This window comes from Malaclemys terrapin, chromosome 3 (genome assembly GCF_027887155.1).
Source record: "Malaclemys terrapin pileata isolate rMalTer1 chromosome 3, rMalTer1.hap1, whole genome shotgun sequence".
In the NCBI taxonomy this organism is placed as follows: Eukaryota; Metazoa; Chordata; order Testudines; family Emydidae; genus Malaclemys; species Malaclemys terrapin.
The window spans coordinates 89409571-89431013 of record NC_071507.1 but is presented as its reverse complement, the minus strand read 5'-3'; the positions used below and the strand labels follow the sequence as shown (position 1 = coordinate 89431013).

The window sequence follows — 21443 nt, the reverse complement described above, 5'->3', positions numbered from 1 at the left end:
ACTAACAGCCAGTTTCTTTGCTATTTTTTGTGTTCTATTAGTTCCTCCCCCCCTTTTACTGTAACCTCAGTTTTACAAGTAGACTTGGTGTTTAGACATATTTGCCAGGAGGGGATTGCACAGAGAAAGATGGGTTCAGAATCATGGAGGTTCCCATGGTATTGTTGATTATTAGGAAATGCTGGTCACTTTGTCCAAGTTTTCTCAATGAACTTAACTGTTTTCTTCTTACCAGTGTGCATAGAGCTATCTGCTGCCTGGCAGCTCTCCAGACCTGGGTTCTAGACCTGCTGGTCCTTAAACTGGCTTGCAGGATCTCACTGAATACCAGTGTGTCACTAACAGAAGTGGCTTTCCTGAAACTGTTCTTATCTACTGTCTCTTTTACTACTATATACTGAGTGATTTTAAGAGAATGGAATCCTATTACCTGGGTTCAGAATAGTAGTAATTTTCAAAGTTGTTGCTTGTAATATTAAATTGATAGCATTTTATATCAGGCAGCCAGACATGCTTTTCTCAATATACTTTGCACTTCTATAGCATCTTCCATTCAAGGATCTCAAAGGTGCTTTACAAACACTCATATCTTTAAAGTGAGAAAATATTAAAGGGACATTCTCCACTCTAGCCAATTTAAGAAATGTAATTAAAAATATTTTCAAATTCTCGAGATTTTGTGGTTTTACAATTACACTATCATGTTTCTTTAATTGTTCCCCCTTTTTTGCTGTGTGAAAGATCCACACAAACTGGGAGAAATTTACTGGCTATACAGTGAACTTAACGATATAGGGAGAGCTGTCAAAGACATAGCGTAAACAAGCTGATAAAAATAAACATAATGTCCCCTAATCATTTATAATATTAGGTAACAACAGATACATAGGTAATGTTATCTGACAACAATAGGTAAACATTTTCATCCAGAAGCATGAATTTTTAAGTTGGCGTTCTTTAACTTTGCTCATGTTAGGTATCGTTAGTTGTCAGACTTCTGATAGAAAACCTCATCAGAACACATGTGGCATCTGCGCTACTGAAAGTGCCACTTAATTTTTTTTTTTTTTTAAAGTAAAGTGCTGTTCATGTTGGTGGCAAAGCTTTGTTAAAGCTATTTTTTTTAAAATGATTGGTTCATTGTTGTAGTCATACAGGATATACCTACAGTTTTTTAGAAATAATTTTAGAATTATGTTTGATAAAGTTACAGTGGTGGCACAACTGCACCAGCTGAAATTTTGTTTTTAAGGCAGTTTTTTTTAGTGTATACATGAAATCTTAACGTTGAATGTATGTTTACTAAAAGGATTGTTTTGCCAGAATATAGAGTAGAAAAAAGGTAAATGCTTTAGCAGAATCAAGGATACACACAGTGTTCATTGAAAAATTCTGGGAGTGGCGCTGTCTAATGCAATTATTCATAATAATGGAGTATTTATACTGAACTTATTCCAAAAGTTTTGGTTCCTCACTATTTTAGGCATCTTCTGTATAAGGTCATCCTTAGTGTCATTCCCAAAAGACCTCTCCTTTATAGTAGAACTTAAAAGAAGGCACACTGTAGCTGTTATTAGCTGCATAGTCATTTGAGCTGTTAAACTCATTTTACTGGGTTTTAATTGTGCCTTTTTAAACTTTTTTTGTGAAATATTAAAGCCTGTCTAATTTTGCATGTAACAATTTATCAATAGCTTTTCTTGCCTTCATGTGATTTTAATACCATGGTAACATAACTTCAGTCTCTGAACTAAGAAAATATAAATCAGAGTAACTGCAGCTGTAATTCATTGCAGTTTTGGTATGTTTAAGGGAATTGAAATACCGAGAGTATATATCAAGAGTTTGTATCTTTGTGAGAGAGAGGAGCATTATATCAATTAAGACTAATTTTCTTTTGTTGGTTAACTTTACCAACATAGATAAAGTTCTGCTGATAGATTTCAAGCTGTGTAGGATGAGATCTGTTGTGTGTGTGTGTATGGAAGGCAGGGGGATGTCTGGCACATTGTTGGTTCACTGGAATATAATACATTTTTAGTTGTATTCATAATATTTTAAAAATTATTAGGCCTTTTTTTCCTTTTGTATAGAATTTGCAGATAATGTGCTGAGGCAGGGAATCTGAGGCAGTTGATGGAGGGGTGAAAGTCTTCTATCACTAAAGAACTAACTGAAATTACTCTCCTTATTTCTGAACTAAAACAAATGCTTTCTAGTTAGGCTGAGTTTGTATAATATTTGCTTTAAATGAAGCACCAAACAAACTGTTTTTGAAACAGATCATGAAGCATTTTGTTTGGCTGTCTTGAGTTGATTAAATTTTACTTTAACATGAAATTACTTCTATCCTGCAGTTAACTGAGAATTAACAAAGCTTTGAGAATAAGGCCAGTTATTGGTGTCACCGGTGTTCGTTCATTTAATCTCTCTCTCAATGAATTTCTTACTATCTTGTATTTAGAAGCAAAAAAGATGACATGACAAACTCTACCTGTTCAGTTAGTTTCTGGATCCTCACCTGTGATGCACCTTTCTTCCAGCAAATAATGACTGCAGTTCAGACTTGTCCATAAGGCTCGCCTGAGAATTGCCCCTTCCACACCCTTGCCAGTTTCTGTGCCTCAGGTGGTGCAAAAAGAGTGACAGTTCAGTACTCCTTATTTAGCCACTGAAACCTCATCTCTTGTACTTGATTTGGGGATTGCATCAAGGAAAAAATCATCTCATCACTCTCTTCCTCCTCAGGGGTCTGAAATTTCTGGAACTTTGTTTCTCAAATGGGACTGCCCAATGAGCTCATTCTGTCCATTTATTCTCCCCTCCTCCATCATGATGCAATAGGCCAAATGCAGGGAGCTTGAAGTGCAAGAGAACTCTCAGGAGCTACAGAAAGGGAGCTCTGCTACAGTTGCTCCCAGGCATGAACCTTTGCTTAGCCAGGGGAATGAGTTTAGAGTCTGGATAGTTTGTTGGAGTCTATGCATTCCCTCACACCTCTTGGGGCTCTTCTGGAGACACCTCCAGAAGATCAGATTAATCTTCTTCAGCTCTTGGAACTAGCCAGACTGAACCTCCTTCAGTAATCAAGGACTCTTCATGTCATAGCCACATGCCCCTTATTCCTTGCCCCAGACTTGCTTTTCCAAAGGAAAAAATTCCATGGTCCCCGCCCAGGTTTTTAAGGAATAATTGAGTCACTTCGTAAAGAATCTAACATCCTTTAGGACTCTCCTTCTGAATAGGAAAATCTGAGCTCTCCTAGGGATATTGGATGATGAGAACTGGGGATCGTGACTTTTGTGAGCTGTGACTCAAAAGATGAGAAGAAACTGACCTTTTGATGCTTGTCTCTCCCTCACCAAAACAACAAACAGCCCAAGAAAAGACACAGTGCTTTAGAATATTATCTGCTTCCATGAGCTCTAGCTCTCCCCTCAAAAATGAGAACTCTCAAATTTGGACCATGATAACTCACAGCAAGAGAAACAGGATAGGTTATTTTGCTTCCAGACCTTTTTGAAACCATGTAGAGGAGGTGGGAGCCACCAATGAGATCTTTCGTTCAAAACTGAAGATGTAATTTACCATACCCATTTGTTCCTCCTTTGAACGGATCATTCAAGAATAATAGAAAATACCCAACAAAGGTAGAAGGTTTTGTAGAGAATCTCTGAAACTCATCAGGGTCCTGGAATGCAAAGACCAATTAGTCTAACTTTTGATACCTGGAAAGATACCAGAAGAAGTTTTCAAATTTTAATTTGTAAGCACCTAGAGGATAAGTAGGAATAGCCAACATGGATTTATCAAGAACAAATCATGCTAAACCAATCTAATTTTCTCTTTGAGAGGGTGATTGGCTTAGTGGATGGTGGGCAGCAGTATATGTGATATCTCTTGATTTTTAGTATGGCCTTTGATACAGTCCTATATGACATTCTCATAAGCAAACCAGGGAAATGTGATATAGATGAAATTACTATAAGCTAGGTGCACAAATGGTAGAAAGATCATACTCAAGAAGTAGTTATCCATGGTTCACATGTCAAACTCATGTCAAATGCATCCGAAGAAGTGGGCTGTAGTCCACGAAAGCTTATGCTCTAATAAATTTGTTAGTCTCTAAGGTGCCACAAGTACTCCTGTTCTTCTTTTTGCGGATACAGACTAACACGGCTGTTACTCTGAAACTTGTCAAACTCTGAGGCAGTATCTAGTGGGGTCCTACAGGAGTCGGTCCTGGGTCTGGAGTCTGGTACTAGTCAATATTTTCATTAATGACTTGAATAATGGAGTAGAGAGTATGCTTATAAGACTTGCAGATGACACCAAGCTGGGAGTGCTTGCAAGCACTTTGAAGGCCAGGATTAGAATTCAAAACAACCTTGAGAAATTAGAGAATTTGTGTGAAATCAGAAAGATGAAATTCAGTAAAGACAAGTGCAAAGTTCTGCAATTAGGAAGGAAAATTCAAATGCACAACTACAAAATGGGGAATAACTGGCTAGGTGGTAATACTGTTGAAAGGTATCTGGGGGGTTATAGTGGATCACAAAATGAACATGAGCCAACAATGTGATGCATTTGTGAAAAAGGCTAATATCATTCTAGGGTGTATTAACAGAAGTGTTGTATGTAAGACACAGGAAGTAATTATCTCACTATTCTTGACACTGGTAAGGTCTCAGCTGGAATACTGTGTCCAGTTTGGTGAGCCATGCTTCAGGAAAGATGTGGAGAAATTGGAGTGTCCAGAGGAAAGCAACAAAAATGATAAAAAATTTAGAAAACCTGACCTATAAGGAAAGCTTAAAAATCTGGTCATATTTACTTTTGAGAAAAGTAGACCAAGAGGGGACTGGATAACAGTCTTCAAATAGATTAAGGACTGTTGTGAAGAGGATGGTGATTAATTGTTCTCCATTATCCATTGAAGGTAGGACAAGAAATGTAATGCGCTTAATCTTCAGCAAGGGAGATTTAGGTTACATATTAGGAAAAACTTTCTAATTACAAAGGTAATTAAACTCTGGAATGGGCTTCCAAGGGAAGTTGTGGAATCCCCAGAATTGGAGATTTTTAAGAACAGGTTGGACAAACACCAGTCTAGGTATGGCCAAGGTATACATTGCCTGCCTCAGCACAAGGGGCTGGACTTTATGACCACCCAAGAGCCCTTCCAGCTCTACATTTGTCATTCTTTTTATCCTCCCTAAGGCTGATAGAGCAGTAGTTTTCCTGGCAAAAGACATGATGATTCTTGCTGAGGGAGACTTTTTTCTGAAAAGATGCCATGGACAGGAAGATAGCCACTCTTAGAAGGGACTTGGAAGTTTCATCAATGGTTCTTAGTACTTTACTGGCTGCCAGTTGCTTCACTAGAACCACAGTATTCTGGTATGATGACTTATTCTTGACCTTCTGGACCATGGCTGATTGAGGTCTCTTCCAAAGATAATATCGCTAGCTAATGAGTTTGTGGTGGACTAGTGCATGGACTTAGCAGCCACGGCTTTTGCTGTTACCCAACACAGTGGTCAGGTGCCAATTCTGTTTTTAGCCTTGGACAGTAGATTATTATTAAAAATAAATCCTCCCATCCTTAATGAACATACTTACCAGAGCATTATCCCCAGAGACTGTGCAGAAAGTAACATGGAGAAACCCTCTGTCTGGACTGAAAACTGTGCAGTTGACAAGTGTAACTGAGGTTATAGTTTGACCTGGAAGACCCTTAAGTTATGGTGGTGTGTGAGAGAGGACGAACTCAGCTTGGTTGCCAAAGCAGGATGAGTCCGTGACACTGGCACTTAGAAAAAACTTTGTTTGTTTACATTTGCATACTGAGCAAATTGGATGCATGGAGCAATAGCAAACATGAAACCCCATGATGCCATTCTTCCTAGAAGTCCCATTTGTGGGTAGAATTGCATTTTTTAACATTGACCACAGGAGAAAATTACAGAAATTAAACAAATTGTATCTCCTGCAGTTTCAATCTTTCCTAAGTGTTTTTTTTTTTTTTTTTTTTTTGCTACATTCCACAATTTTCTGCAAATTCTATCACAGTGTAAACTAATGTTCTACTGCCTAGTTATCCAAACTGAGCCTTGCAAAAAATCTGTCTCTGACCAAACAGTAATAACTGTAAACTCACCTAAATGAGATGTGAATGTCAAAGCCTAATAGGGGCCATTTAAATGCTAACATTTTTAAACCCGGGCTATCTTTTTCTCTTGTCCTTTAAAATAAAAAACACACATCAACTTGAAATCTAGTCAGTTAAAAAAAAAAAGTTAAAAGTAATGTCATGTTCTACATCTGCAGTTAGGTTCCCCTGGCCTTTTGTGGTTTTACAATGGCGTTTTTTGTTTTTTAAATGTGTTTTCTCTAGCCTGCTGCTGTGAGCCTTGCACAGAAAAAAGGGACAATTGACTGACTATATAGAAGAATCTGTGAAACTGGCTACACACACATGCTGTCAAATGCACAAAGCAAATTGAACAATGAAGAAATAAGCTCCCTGTCTTGAAAGAAATTTTACTAAGAGTTAGGGGCCAAAGGCATCTTTCATGGATTTTTTTAAGTGTTTAATGTTGCACTTCAGAATTATATTCTGCATAGTTGGACAAGGAAAAAGGAAGATATCAGTTGTTGAACCATCTGATCATTAAGTACACGTGCTGGAATTCCTTATAATGGGTGCCTAAAAATAATTCAGTGATACTATAGTAGAATTCAGTGATACTATAGTAAAAAAGATGATTTGTAATTAAGAAACCAGTGTCCACATACTGGACATATAAGAATGTGAATAGACCTCCAGCATAGGGTCTCCTTATTTCTCTTCCTCACTCACCAAAAAAGGGTAGAGGTCAGAGAATGCCAGGGTGTGGGAGCAGAGGCAGAAAAAGAGGAAGGAATGATTTATATACCAAGCATCAGTTACATCCAGTCCAAAGATGTCAACGTTTTCCAGGGAAGGAAATAGACAAAGCCAAAGTTTTGTTGATAACATATCTGGTAACCAAGACAACACAACTTTATTCTATGTAAGGGCTATTTTACAGCATCTGTCATATAAACTGCACCCAAAAATGCCGCTTAATCATTACATATAAATACCAAGTTAAATATTAAATAGCAGTAGTAGAGAGAAATTCAGCTAGAGGCAAGAAAGAGAGAAAATAGATTTCTCCTCACTTTTAAAATGAGCTGGAGAGTCTGTAAAATTGAGATACACAAGAAGGCTATTCCAGGTGGCAGAAGCTGTGGTAAAGAAGGTGTGAGATTGTGCAGTGGGACAGAGAATAGGTGAGTGATATAAGGAAAAGGTAGAATGGTCAGAGCAGGTTCTGATAAGTAGATTGGAGTGGGTCCATGGAGAGATTTATAAAGTGGAGGGCACATTTTAAATTTATATCCTTCATATGAGTGAGTTTTTTGAAGAAGGTCATGCTTCTTTGTATGCATGAGAAGGGGGGTGGTAGCATTCTGCACTTGATAGAACATAGAGCTTTGGGACCTGGATAGCCTATAAAACAGGGATTGCAATTAATAGTGAAGATGAGAAGAGAGACAGTTTGGATGGAGAAGATTTCAGCAGAGTTGGTGGTCACTTGTTCTGCCCTTCTGCCTCTCTATTGATTCATCTTTGTCTACATGGGGAAATAGTGTAGCGTTAATAAGAGGTATAGCTGAACAGAGTCAAAACACAGTTTTTGTCCTCTGCACTTGCACTTAAATCCATGAGCAGCACTGATTCTACTAAACCAGTTGCTGACACAATGCTATTTTCATATGTAGACCAGGCCTCATTCTTCCTCATTCATTCCATTCCCCACACTTATCACTAGATTTGGCTGACAATTTTAAAACAATGCACCAAAAAATGCAGTTTTGGTTTGCCAAAACTATTTGCAAATTTGTATAGAGTTTGCCAAATAGTTTCAACCAAACTAAAAAAGTCAAAATGTTTTGGTATGTCAAAACAGAATGTTTCATTCTGAAACATTTAATTTAGCCTTTCAGGCATTTTGACAAAAGCAAGCAGAAGACCCACAGAACAGTCAGAGAAGAAGGTAGTGCTGATATTTCTGCTGCGCAAGGCAGCAGTCTCCACATAGCCACTTCGTGTGTGGCAGGCTAGAGCACTGTAGATTTACATCCTAGGTTGCCGTACACTAAATCACCATATAGACATGCCCTTAAAATCCCTTCTTCAAGGACTATTTATTTTACAAAAAGTGGAACAGTTTTGAGAGGAGAGATTGAGAAATCGCCATAGCCCAATGACTAGGGCACTCTCCTGCAGTGGGGGAGACCCAAATTCAAATTCCTACTCCCTGTCAGGTAAAAGGGGGGATTGAACCAGGGACTCCCACATTCCAGGCGAGTGCCCTAACCACTGGGCTAAAACAAATAAGGAAAGGGGTACCACCACCAGTTTTCCTCTGGCTGTTTTGTGAAAGGGGAGACCAGTGGCTGGACTTTTATGCAGCAGGCCATCAGTCTGTGAAGGGTATCTGCTAGCAGAGGCTGTGCGTGCACAGAGTTTGAGAAGAACCTTGATTAGTGGCCACCTCCCTGATTTCTATCAGGGCTATAATGCAGATACTTTCTGTAAGGAAAGGTATGGGAATGTACTCAATATAGGGAATAATCGTGCACTGGCAACGTGGGATGTTTACAGCATTTTGCATTGTTTCTCTGTTATAGGGAAATAACAGCTTGTGGTACGTTTCCATCTGGTTGAGGTACAGCTAGTGTTGGCTCCCTTAAGCGTACTAGATATATATTTTAAAAAGTGCTGAATTGTAATTAGCATTCCATCATTACTAAAATATTTTCAATAAGATGCTACTGAGATGTTAGAATCTAGGTCATTGGGTTCACTGTTCTGACTGTTACAGCTTGCAGATACCATTTTATTACACTTCTAATGTATTCAGTGTAAAGAAAGGAAAGTTACTGGCATCAGACAAAATGCTCAGTGATATAACTTCGACAATTTCACATTTTGGTCACTTGCCGATTTCCCCATTTTGTAAATACTGTATGCAAGAAACTAAAGAAGGCCCCGACCTTTACAGTCAGTCTGCCTCCAGGCCATTAGTCCCTCTGTGCCCTCTGGATTGCTGCTTAGTCACTGACTCCAGCTGCCATGTGCAGCAAAAGAGGTAATTATAATTAGAAGTCAATTTTATTATAATTTTATTTAGTACTGCAAAATGTTCTTACCAGTGGTTGCAGAGTTAAACCTATTGTTAGAAAATCCCACAATATAATGGTGTGCTCTTTATTTTTAAGTGGATTCAGCATTTATTTATTTTGGAAGTATATATGTTCTAGGGTTTTCACTTGTGTATATGAATTGTTGGCATCCATTTGAATGTGTAATTAAGAGAAAATGTTGAAGCTATTGTATTGTGTTGTGCCAGTAACTTGTGGATTAAGATTGATGGATATTCAGAGGTGGAAAAATCCTGTTTGGTCATTTTATAGATACCTTACATTTGACCTAGATTTTTTAAATTTAGCTTTTCCCACTTCAGTTTTTTTAAATTCCCGCAGATGGAGATTTAGAGTAATGTATGACTATGTATATAATTTTTAAAATCAGTAAGTTGATTAGATACTATGATGATACATGGTATACATTACAAATACAGTACAGTATAAATTATATTAGCGGAAGTTATGGCATTCTGTAAATAATAAGGAAATGCTACCTAAATTTATAAAATCAAAATGCAAATATTACTTTTAATTATGGAACTGTTTTCTATCTGTCTATTTTAGCATATGATAGAAATACAATAGGATTTGGAAGCTTGGCTGGATAGAAAGTACAAATAAAATAAGACTCATGAAGTGTAGTTAAGGAGCAGCATTCTTTAAAAAAGGTCCTCATGTTGCTGTAGTCAAATTCTTTTTCAATTTCTTTTACAGAAAAGATGAGTGCACCAAATCAGCCTCCACAAAAAGACAATGGCAAAACCACTGACAATGTGGAAGAGCACAGCTATAAGCACGGGAAAAAGATCCGAGCCACCCTTAGGACAACAGAACGAGATCTCAAGAAAAATGTGCAGTGCTCATTCATGTTAGACTCAGTTGCTGGGTCCTTGCCAAAAAAATCAATTCCAGATGTTGATCTCAATAAGCCTTACCTCAGCCTTGGCTGTAGCAATGCTAAGCTTCCAGTCTCTGTGCCCATGCCTATAGCCAGAACTGCACGCCAGACTTCTAGGACTGATTGCCCAGCAGACCGCTTAAAATTTTTTGAAACCTTGCGGCTTTTGTTAAAGCTTACCTCAGTCTCAAAGAAAAAGGACAGGGAACAACAAAGAGGACAGGAAAACACCTCCTCTGTCTGGTTGAATCGATCCAATGAACTGATCTGGCTTGAGCTGCAAGCTTGGCATGCAGGCCGGAGCATTAATGACCAAGATTTCTATCTGTATACAGCCCGTCAAGCCATCCCAGATATTATTAATGAAATCCTCACTTTCAAAGTGAAGTACGAAAGCTTCTCCTGTATAAGAAATGGAGCCAGTTTCAATGGTACTTCAGGAGAAGGACATTGCAAAGCAGCCCATGGAACTAGTGCTGTGGGTTACACAAGTTACTATGAACACCTCCATCGTCAGCGGGTCTCCTTTGAGCAAGTAAAGAGGATAATGGAGCTGCTAGAGTATGTAGAAGCACTTTATCCATCTCTGCAGGCCCTTCAAAAGGACTATGAAAAGTATGCTGCAAAGGACTTCCAAGACAGGGTGCAGGCACTCTGTCTGTGGTTAAACATTACAAAAGACTTAAACCAGAAACTAAGGATTATGGGAACTGTTTTGGGCATCAAGAATCTGTCTGACATTGGCTGGCCAGTGTTTGAAATTCCTTCTCCTCAACCGTCCAAGGACAATGATCCAGAGGATGAGGAAGATGGTAGGGAAGCGGAAGTAAAAGAATCCTCCGGAACATGCATAGAGGAAAGTGAAGATGAAGAACAAATCTCTGAGGAGAACGTTGAAGAACTCAGACAAGCCATCAAGAACAATTTTACCAATAAGCCAAATTTTGACTTTCAGCTACAGGACCATTTTTCAAGGAAGCTTGACAGGCTTGAATCAGAGGATGACTTGGCCTGTTGGGTTATTCCAGAGTGCAGTGCCGAGGCAGGCTGCAGCAGACACTGTTTGACCTCTATTTACAGGCCATTTGTAGACAAAGCACTGAAGCAAATGGGGTTGAGGAAGCTAATTTTAAGACTTCACAAGCTAATGCATGGTTCCTTGCAAAGGGCCCGTATGGCATTGGTAAAGGGTGATCACCAGCTGGAGGTAGGTTCCTTGCTGGCATAAATGGGAATACTGTAGATTCACTCGGCTCCCCACCCCCCTTAGTATTGTTTCAAATGTTACCTACCACAATTGAATCAAGAGCTTGGAAAGCATCAGTTATTTTTCCCTAACAAACCAGTTTTCTGACTTACATTTTTCTCCTTTTTAAAAATAAAAATAAAATCTCATTCTGGACACACCTGTTTCTTACCTTTAGTATGTAATCTCTTCTAATTAGAAACAGGTGTTTTCTCAGGTGTTGCAATTTGATTTATAAAGTGTCTCACTCTTATTATGTAAAGTGGTAGTAATGATTGGTAAATTCCAAGAATCAGTAGCTCATTCTAATTGCCATATTTGTTTGAGATAACTTTATATTAATGAGTTAATCCTTTTAATTTTATGAGAGAAAGGAGATGCACTACTATTAAGAGCCTATTCCAGCTACCAATGAAATTAAGAAATGTTTCTGTTGACCTCAGCAAAAGTAAGAATGAACCTTACATGTAGCATAAACTATATTTACTATAAGCACCATTATTGTTTGGTAAAGTTCTGATGGTTGGAAGTTAAAGCTAGACAAGTTCAATTAGAAAGAAAGGCACACATTTTGAACAGTATCAGGGGGTAGCTGTGTTAGTCTGTATCCACAAAAACAACAAGGAGTCCGGTGGCACCTCAAAGACCGAAGAAAAAGGTTTTTTACCCACAAAAGCTTATACCCAAATAAATCTGTTAGTCTTTAAGGTGCCACCGGACTGCTTGTTGATTTTGAACAGTGAGGGTGATTAAACATTTGAACGTACGACCAAGGGGCAAATGGTGGCTTCTCTACCTCTTGTCTTTAAATCATGACTGGATGCCTTTCTGGAAACTGTGATTTTTGCCATGCACAAGCTATAGACCTCAATATGGGATTAAATTCTATGGCCTTTGATATACAGGCGATCAGAGTAGATGATCTAATGGTCTCGTCTAACCTTAAAATCTATGAAAGAAAGTGGCTTAAGTCCATTCAGTTTTTCCACTGACTCTTATTTGTTTTCATTTTTTGTTTCAGGTTATAATACACTAAATAGAGAAAATTATGAGTGAATTAAATGGAAAGTGATGATGGAAACAATAAACTGAGTAACAGAGAGTCCTGTGGCACCTGTAAGACTAACAGATGTATTGGAGCATAAGCTTTCGTGGGTGAATACCCACTTTGTCAGATGCACGTAATGGAAATTTCCAGAGGCAGGTATAAATATGCAGGCAAGAATCAGTCTGGAGATAACGAGGTTAGTTCAATCAGGGAGGGTGAGGTCTTCTGCTAGCAGTTGAGGTGTGAACACCAAGGGAGGAGTAACTGCTTTTGTAGTTGGCTAGCCATTCACAGTCTTCGTTTAATCCTGATCTGATGGTGTCAAATTTGCAAATGAACTGAAGCTCAGCGGTTTCTCTTTGGAGTCTGGTCCTGAAGTTTTTTTGCTGTAAGATGGCTACCTTTACATCTGCTATTGTGTGGCCAGGGAGGTTGAAGTGTTCTCCTACAGGTTTTTGTATATTGCCATTCCTCGACCCCAGACAACCCGCCAACCTTAAGCATATTCTCACCAGCAACCACACACCGCACCATAACAACTCTAACTCAGGAACCAATCCATGCAACAAACCTCGATGCCAACTCTGCCCACATATCTACACCAGCAACACCATCACAGGACCTAACCAGATCAGCTACAACATCACCGGTTCATTCACCTGCATGTCCACCAATGTTATATATGCCATCATGTGCCAGCAATGCCCCTCTGCTATGTACATTGGCCAAACTGGATAGTCACTACGTAAAAGGATAAATGGACACAAGTCAGATATCAGGAATGGCAATATACAAAAACCTGTAGGAGAACACTTCAACCTCCCTGGCCACACAATAGCAGATGTAAAGGTAGCCATCTTAGAGCAAAAAAACTTCAGGACCAGACTCCAAAGAGAAACTGCTGAGCTTCAGTTCATTTGCAAATTTGACACCATCAGATCAGGATTAAACAAAGACTGTGAATGGCTAGCCAACTACAAAAGCAGTTTCTCCTCTTGGTGTTTACACCTCAACTGCTAGCAGAGGACCTCCCCCTCCCTGATTGAACTAACCTTGTTATCTCCAGACTGATTCTTGCCTGCATATTTATACCTGCCTCTGGACATTTCCATTACATGCATCTGACAAAGTGGGTATTCATCCACGAAAGCTTATGCTCCAATACATCTGTTAGTCTAAAGGTGCCACAGGACTCTGTTGCTTTTTACAGATCCAGACTAACATGGCTACCCCTCTGATACAATAAACTGAGTATACTGATTGAAATGTCATGTAGTAATTAAGGTCCAGGATAATTAGGTATGGACTTCTGAAGTTTTTATGGCTAGAATTTGTAGCCCAAACAGGACCTGAATTCAGGTCTTCAGAGATGAATTAAGTCACAATGCCATTTAGGATTTACTGTCTATTTTTCTAAATATAGATTTCAGCACACTGCACCTGTAAGGACAATATATGCCAATGCTTCACTTCATCTAATCCTAACTACACAGTAAACAGTTCTTACACAACATACTACAAATTTAGTATAACACTGAGCAATAGTGAAAAAAACTTAAGGCATCGTGGTCACTTCAGTGTTAACCGCTTTATCCACGAACTTCACCTAAGAAAATCTGTTAGCAGTTGAAAAGAAATTGCATAATACCAGCTACTAACTAAACTTAAAATGTTCTATGTAATTTTCTTTCTTGTTAAGGATGCTGCGAACCGTTATGACCATGACAATAGTGTAAGTGCACATGAGTGGAAATAATCTTGCAAGATGCTATGTTTGTATATAACTTTAAGAAGAAAAAGGAGGCTATTGTATTATATATTAGAACTGGCATCTGATCATGTAATTAAGTTGCTATTCAACATGGCAAAAGGATTTCCTTAGTTGAGTGATTGATTGATTATATAATCTTAATAGTGTTTTGCTAGAACAACAATTTTCCATGGAGAAATTCTTTCCAGTAAACTAGTTATGTAGCTTCATGAATTGCTAACTCTCCTGACACTTAATACTGGAATAAGCATAGTTAATTTATGGAATTTGTTGATTATATCTTTGTATTTTGGAACAAAAATAACATTTCTTACCATAAGCTCAATAATCATGACCTAAGCAGTGTTACATACGTTTTAGACAATATGTATTTAGCAATACTAGTAGTCAGGGTTTTTTCTTCCATCATGAGGTAGCATTCTTTAGTGGCAGGACTAGTTCTGGGACCCAGGGATCCTTCTGCATTCTAATCCCAGCTCTGATATGAATTCCCTCTGTGTTCTTGGACATGTTGCTGGATCCTCTTGGTTCTGTTATCCTATTTGTAAAAGGATAACATTTATGTACCTCACAAGGGGTTTTTGAGGATTAATAAATTCACATTTATAAGTAACTTGATGATGTGAAGAACCATGCTAGTACTACTACTGTTGATCTTGAGATCATTTTGTTCTCTACAGAAAATACATTGAAACTATTGGCTGAAGTTGCAGCCAGCTTCAAACTGGCTTCTGCTTATGTTTTCCAAGATTTTGTATGAGAATGTTTGTGCATTTCTGAAGCATATACATGTGCAAAAAGTTAGTTCATGTACATGCTGATGTGTGTGTGCCGTTCTGTATTAGTGAATAAATGTGCATTCACATTTTTATAGGTTAAAAAAAATGAAACTGTGTATGACAGTTTGGCCCGATATGTAGAGCATACTTTTAAAAGTGAATAGAAATGAAAAATAATTCCAAGGTTTGAAAGAATGCCTTTTCATATTTTTTTTTTCCTGTTTATCTGTTCAAATACAGCTGCATGCCTTTCTAGAGCAATGGTTCTCAGACACAGCTTGTGAACCACCAATAGTTTGCAGAACGCTTGCTGGTCCCCGTGATTAAACATTCTGAGACTCAAGCAGAGGAGTATTTCTAAGACCCACTGATCATTAATCTTTTTGTAGAATAGTTGAGAGCACCTTTATGACCTCAGAGCACTCAGTGGGGCTCATTTTCACTAAGCAGTTCCATCATTTTTGGACTATTGAAACATTTGTAAACTTTCTGTGGTCGCTCAAAAAATAATGGGATAGTGTCAAATTGGAAATCACATTTCTCTGAAATGCTTTACCTACAGTAGTAATAGCTTACAGCTAACTAAAAGAATACAGCAAATATGTTTTTCTGTTTGCGTACTTTTTGCATTTGACAGCACTCTGAATATAGTCATTTTCACTGTTTCCCTTTGTTAGTCAGTCTCATTCCCCTTTGCTGAAAAAACTCTTGTAGATTTCAAAAGGGAATAACAATATAATTTTTATACTTAAAAAATTCAGGGACTGCTATTAAAAGGGTTAACTTTTAGAGTCTATTAGAAACGGCAATTTTTAAAAGTCCCTTTCAAAAAAAAAAAATTCAAGTTAACATTAAGGTATAATTTCCTTTTTTGTAAGTGTAGGTATGCAACTGTGAGGTTCTGTTTATTGTAAATAGCTTATCAATTCTGTGGGCTTTTTTTTTTTTTTTTTACTGCAGACCATATACATAAAATAATATTTCCACTTTTCCCTTCCCCAAAACAACTTATAGAGGAAACATTAGGTAATTATATATTTCATTGCTAATTTTGTGTTTTTCTTACACTTTATTTAATCCTTGTATGTATATATCATGTTAGTGTACAAATGTACTTGCGTTGAGAATCAAACCATAATAGGTACAATTTTTAAAAATGCGTGAATGCCGTAGGTGCCTAAGTCCCAGTGGGCACTTAAGTGCTTTTGAAAATAGGACTTAGGCTCCTAAATTACTGTAACTTAAGCACTTTTTGAAAATTTTACCCAGTGTTAGCAGACTTTGTTTTCTCTAGGTTTGTCCTGATCTTAAGAACACTTCTTCAAATGCTGATTAGGGCTGCCATTGTGGCAGGTGCATTTCACTTCCATTTTTGTGTTTATTGTTTTATTAGTTTCCTGTAAAAGTATTAAAATCATGATGTTTCACTGATATTTTTTGTTCTGAAAACACAAAAGTAAAATTTAGACTAATGCACAATTTTATATATTGGATGAAGATTTGTGATATTAGCTTCTTAGTCTGGGGGCTTGTCCACACCGCGGAAAAATCATAGTGTAGCTGGGCACACAAGCTGCTCTGTATTAACTCCCTATGTGGACATTCTTATTGTGCACTAGAAGTGCCTTTGTGCACATTAGCTTAATACACTGAATGTGTATTAAGCTAATGAGCACAAAGGCATTCCTAGTCTGCTGTAAAACTGTCCACAGGGGGAGTTAGTGCAGAGTAGCTAGTGTGCTTTAAATTCACACCCAAGTTCATTCCACAATAATTTCCCCTTGTAGACTAGTTGTTAGAGACAATGACAGCACTGCTAATCTACAAGAACACTTGTTGTTATAACAAAACTATCCTACTTGTAGTACATTGTTTTCAGATAAGGCTTGCAAAAGTAGTTCTATTACATATGTGTATGTTATGTATAACTTTAAGGTCTTGCAGTGATTATGCAAATGTCCTTACATTGTTTTCTTTTCCTTCTGGAAATATTACCTATTATATAGTTGTATCTGTTACAGTTTACTTTTGTGGGTTGGTGAGGCTTATTGTAAATCAGGATGACATTCTTGTTATAATTGAGATCACTGGTGTTTCATTATAAATCTTTGTGTTACTTCTGTTAAAGAATTTTTATATATTGACTGTGTGCTTGAGTATACACATGTACATTTTACAAAATGTGAAGAAAATTTTACTGCAGTGGCTATTTAAAAACTAGCTTTGATTTAAAAAAAAAAAAAAAAAAAAAAAAAAAAAAAAAAAATCTGGTTCCTGAACTCTATTTTGAAAATGAATTGTTTATGTAATTTAAACATTAATATCTAAAAACTCAGGAAAAATTAATTTGAATACAAATGTTTATATATAGTACGAAACTGAGATTAGATATTCATCACACTTATGACCCGGCACTACAATGAGATCTATGCAGATGAAAGGCTTCATCTGTATTAGTCATGTAGGACCAGGGCCAACATTTTCAAATGTCTATTTCAAAATTAGAGACCTGGAGTAAAATTTTCAAAAGTGCTTTGGGGTATGCCTACATGGCAATTAAACACTGGTATCTGGCCTATGTTAGCTGACTTAGGCTTGAGGGGCTCAGGCTGCAGGCTCTAAAATCATCAGGGTTGACATCTGGGCTTGGGGGAACTTGGGCCCTGGGACCCTCTTCCATTGTGAGGTCCCAGAGCACGGGCTCCAGCCTGAGCCTAGACCTCTACACTGCTGTTTTTAGAGCTCCGCAGCCCGAGTTCTGTAAGCTCGAGTCAGCTGACCCAGGCCAGATGCCAGGCTTTAATTGCAGTGTAGTCATACCCCTAGTGACTTAAGTCCCACTTTCAATAAGAGTTAGGTGCCTTACTTTTTAAAATCTGGGTGTATTTAGTTGCCTAACTTGTACTGGATATGGAACTAAGGCTTGTGAGGGTTTAGGCACTTTTGTAAATTTTACTAAGAGAGCCATATTTAGGCACCTAAACAAATGGTGTAATATTTCAGAGGTGCTGGAAAAATGTGTACAGAGAATGATTTGTGACTACTCCGAACTTCTGAAAATCAGGCATCTTATTAAGTAGTTTAATAGGAATTTAGGTGTCTAATAATATATGCCCTGTATTTGAAAGTCTTGCTGTATTATTTCCAGTGTTAGAAAATGAAATACCATTTTTAGTTATTTTGTATTTTAATCCTGTATTCCTAGAAATAATTCCCCAGTATTATGGGAAGTCTTATGTTGTTTGAAAGATTCTTTTAAAAATTTACTGAACAAATACTAAAATCTATATTCTTATTAGCTATATTCCAAGTTGAGAATTTAAATTTCATTAGGTTATTTTTGTTCCTAGTACAGCTCTTAAAACACATTGTTGGCAAAAGTATTTTTGAAAAAACTGTATTTATATTAAAACGAAGACATGAACCGTCAAATGTTTGCACATTAGCAGTAAAATTCATCCTTACTAATTTTCATATGGCTTATTGCTAATGAAAAAGTCCCTTTTAAAAAGCCTTGACTGCTATTGTTATGGTTCCATTAAAGCCCCAGAAAATAGATTAATTAAAAAAGAATTGAATTAGATGAAAGGAAGGTGTAGTGAGATTTCTTTTGAAAAGATTAATTACTGCAGTAGCAGACCAACAAGTCGCAGGGTTGCACAGGAGTAGTGTTGAAATAAATCATTGATTTTTTTTTTTTACATGAAATTTTATACATATATAAGCAGAAATGTTACACGCTTTGTATCACAGGTACATGCTGATTAATTCATCTTGGTCTCTTGATTTTTGTCCCAGCAGAGACTGAGGGTTCTGTGGAGACAGTTGGTGAAATCCTTATCTCATTGAAGTCAATGGCAAAACTCCCTAACTTCAGTGGGGCCAGGATTTTGTCCAGTGTATTCCACTTTTTGGGCCGAGGAGAAGAGGTTCATGCTTTTTAAAGCTGCTGGTTCACTTGAGAAACAGTTGATTGGCTGTAAAGGTGATTTCATCTGGTCATCCTAGAGAGGAAATGAGGGTGATGACTGGGACATAAACTTGAAGGGGGGGGAGGTAGGGAGAGGGCAGGAATTGAAGTTTCAATTTGGAATGGATAGATTGTTGGAACACAGAAATCCCTCTCTATTCATATTGTTTTTCATGGGTTGGTGGAAACTCCATGTAAGGAATCGCCATACTACCCTATTATATGCACAGGAATTAGTTTTACTAATTATAAAATGTGTATAATGCAAAGAAGCCCATATCAGCCCCTTTTTGTCTTTAAGGTGACTAGTCTGGTCAAATTCAAAGAACTTTCTATCAAATAGTAGGCTAGTGCTTTTTAAAGTCCCTTTAGAATCTACACCTGCCAACTAGTTTTGTGCCATTGCTAAAAAGCAATGAACACAGTACGTTGCTGGAAAAGTACATTGCCTAACTTAGTCAGGCAAAATAATTCTGTGTGACTGTTCTGGGAAAGCAGAGCTTGCCTGATGCAGTAGGAACAAAATGTCAAAAATGTGAATGTGGGTGTAAAGGAATAAACAAGTTTTCTATTAGCTGGTGAGCCTAAAAATAGTTAGCATATTTAAAGTTTTTAATTTTCATGACTGTACTTGATCATTTGATCTACTTTCTATTCTTAATCTATTTACCTTTCACTTTAATCCAATGTTATGTGCATCTGGCCCTGAAGAAAAAGGAGAGAACCACATGTGATAGATGCTAGTCACATCTCTTAATGCATCAATGGACGGTGTTCAAATATCACAGTAATGGGTGCAATATAAGAACTGGATTAGACCATAATAAACCTTAAAGAGTTTAGGGACAAATTTTGTCCTTGGATAATGCACAACTCCCATGAACATTAGTGAGCACTGCACGCATATTAAAGGTCAAATTTCTAAATTGCTATCACCCACTGAGTTTGCATGTGCAACTGTCCTGAAACGCATATTACATTTGGGTACAGTTATAGCTTAGATAAAATCATTGAGAATATCTCTGAATGCAATCAGCTTTAAATGTTAAATATAAGTTTAACTTCCTTAATTTGAAAACATACTAGCTATACTTAGCATTTTGCATTACTTGTTTTAACCGCAACGCAGCTTTAAGAAACATAACAAAGTTTGACAAACCCTTGCAGGAGTACATTTTCAAGGGTTAGTGGGGTTTTCTTGTTTTTTGTGGGGGGGAGGGGGGGGGGAAGAGAGGTTAGCTGTGTGATGACTCCTATTTGTTGCTTTGTGCACTTTCCCCACTGTACTATTTCTAATTGAACAGTTGGAGGAAATACGGTAATGCTACCATACACATATAACACACAGCTTGACATAGCCCAGAATCACCTTGCTTTTCCAGAATTACTCCATTAGTATAAGACACTTGAACATTTTTTGAAAAAGCTTAAATCTTGAAATTACCTTTAAGTATCCTAGGATGATCTGAATAGCTGTTCCAGTGTCGTGTTAGGTTTAACACTATTCCAGGCTCTCACGTGCAATCCAGTTTTCTTTCTGTACAGAGAATCTTCTGCTTCATTGAATAGTTTAATCATTTTCTAATCTTAGAAATAAATTAAGATTGGATTGTTCATTCTCAAGTGTCCATGCCTGTTGTTAAATTATTTGTCCTCAGTCTGGCAGCTTTATGAGGAAATGGGATTTTAGCTTTTTAAAAAAAAGACTTAATTTGAAATCATAGCATTGCACACTTTCCAGTATATTAGATCACAGTAGATTAATAGCCTGGCTCTTAAAAGCAATTTCTTTTTTCATGCATGCAATTTTTAAAAATTGATCTTTTAACTTAGATTATTTAAAATCCTTGTTACAATACTTATTTTATTTATTTTTTTGTTACAGTTTTCAGAATTCCCAGATCCCATGTTGTGTTCAGATTATGTGCAGTTGTCAAATTCCTCACTTTCCTCAGAGCAAAAATGCAGCACTGTGTCAATGGAAGAGCTGAAATCTATGGATTTACCATCTTTTGAACCTGCATTCTTGGTCCTTTGCCGAGTACTTCTCAATGTTATCCATGAATGTCTCAAGTTAAGGTTGGAACAAAGGCCTGCTGGGGAACCATCTCTCTTGAGTATTAAGCAGGTTTGCTTCAAGAGTTTTTATTAAAAACTGCTTTCTGTTCTTTAATTATAATGTTGTTCTTTTAATTGTTTTAAAGAGAATTTGTTACAGAAATGATAGTACATTATGCATCCCTTAAATTGCCTTCAATTACATATGGAAATTAAGTTTAAGTAATAAACAACTGGTCACATATACCTCTTTGATTTATGCGGCCAGGAATCAAAATGTCTGATTAAAAGATTATCGGCCACTAAGGATAAATAAATAGCATTCCACTTCTGTTATAGGCTGTAGACGTCATCTGCAGTAAGGTGGAAATATGTCTAGCAGCAATTGTGTTGAATGTGGGCATAGCTAGTGTGAGTGTAGTATGGTTTCCTT

General features: G+C 37.3%; 1 protein-coding gene across 7 annotated transcripts in view; it reads left to right on the top strand.

Moving 5' to 3' along the window:
- Positions 1–21443, top strand: part of MAP3K4 (mitogen-activated protein kinase kinase kinase 4) — a 148589-nt gene that overhangs the window by 48831 nt on the left and 78315 nt on the right. For all 7 annotated transcript variants that reach the window (XM_054021808.1, XM_054021807.1, XM_054021805.1 and 4 more), the window contains 2 exons: positions 9955–11345; positions 20838–21080. In XM_054021808.1, coding sequence (XP_053877783.1) covers positions 9955–11345; positions 20838–21080 — 1634 coding nt within the window. The remainder of the gene's footprint in view (positions 1–9954; positions 11346–20837; positions 21081–21443) is intronic.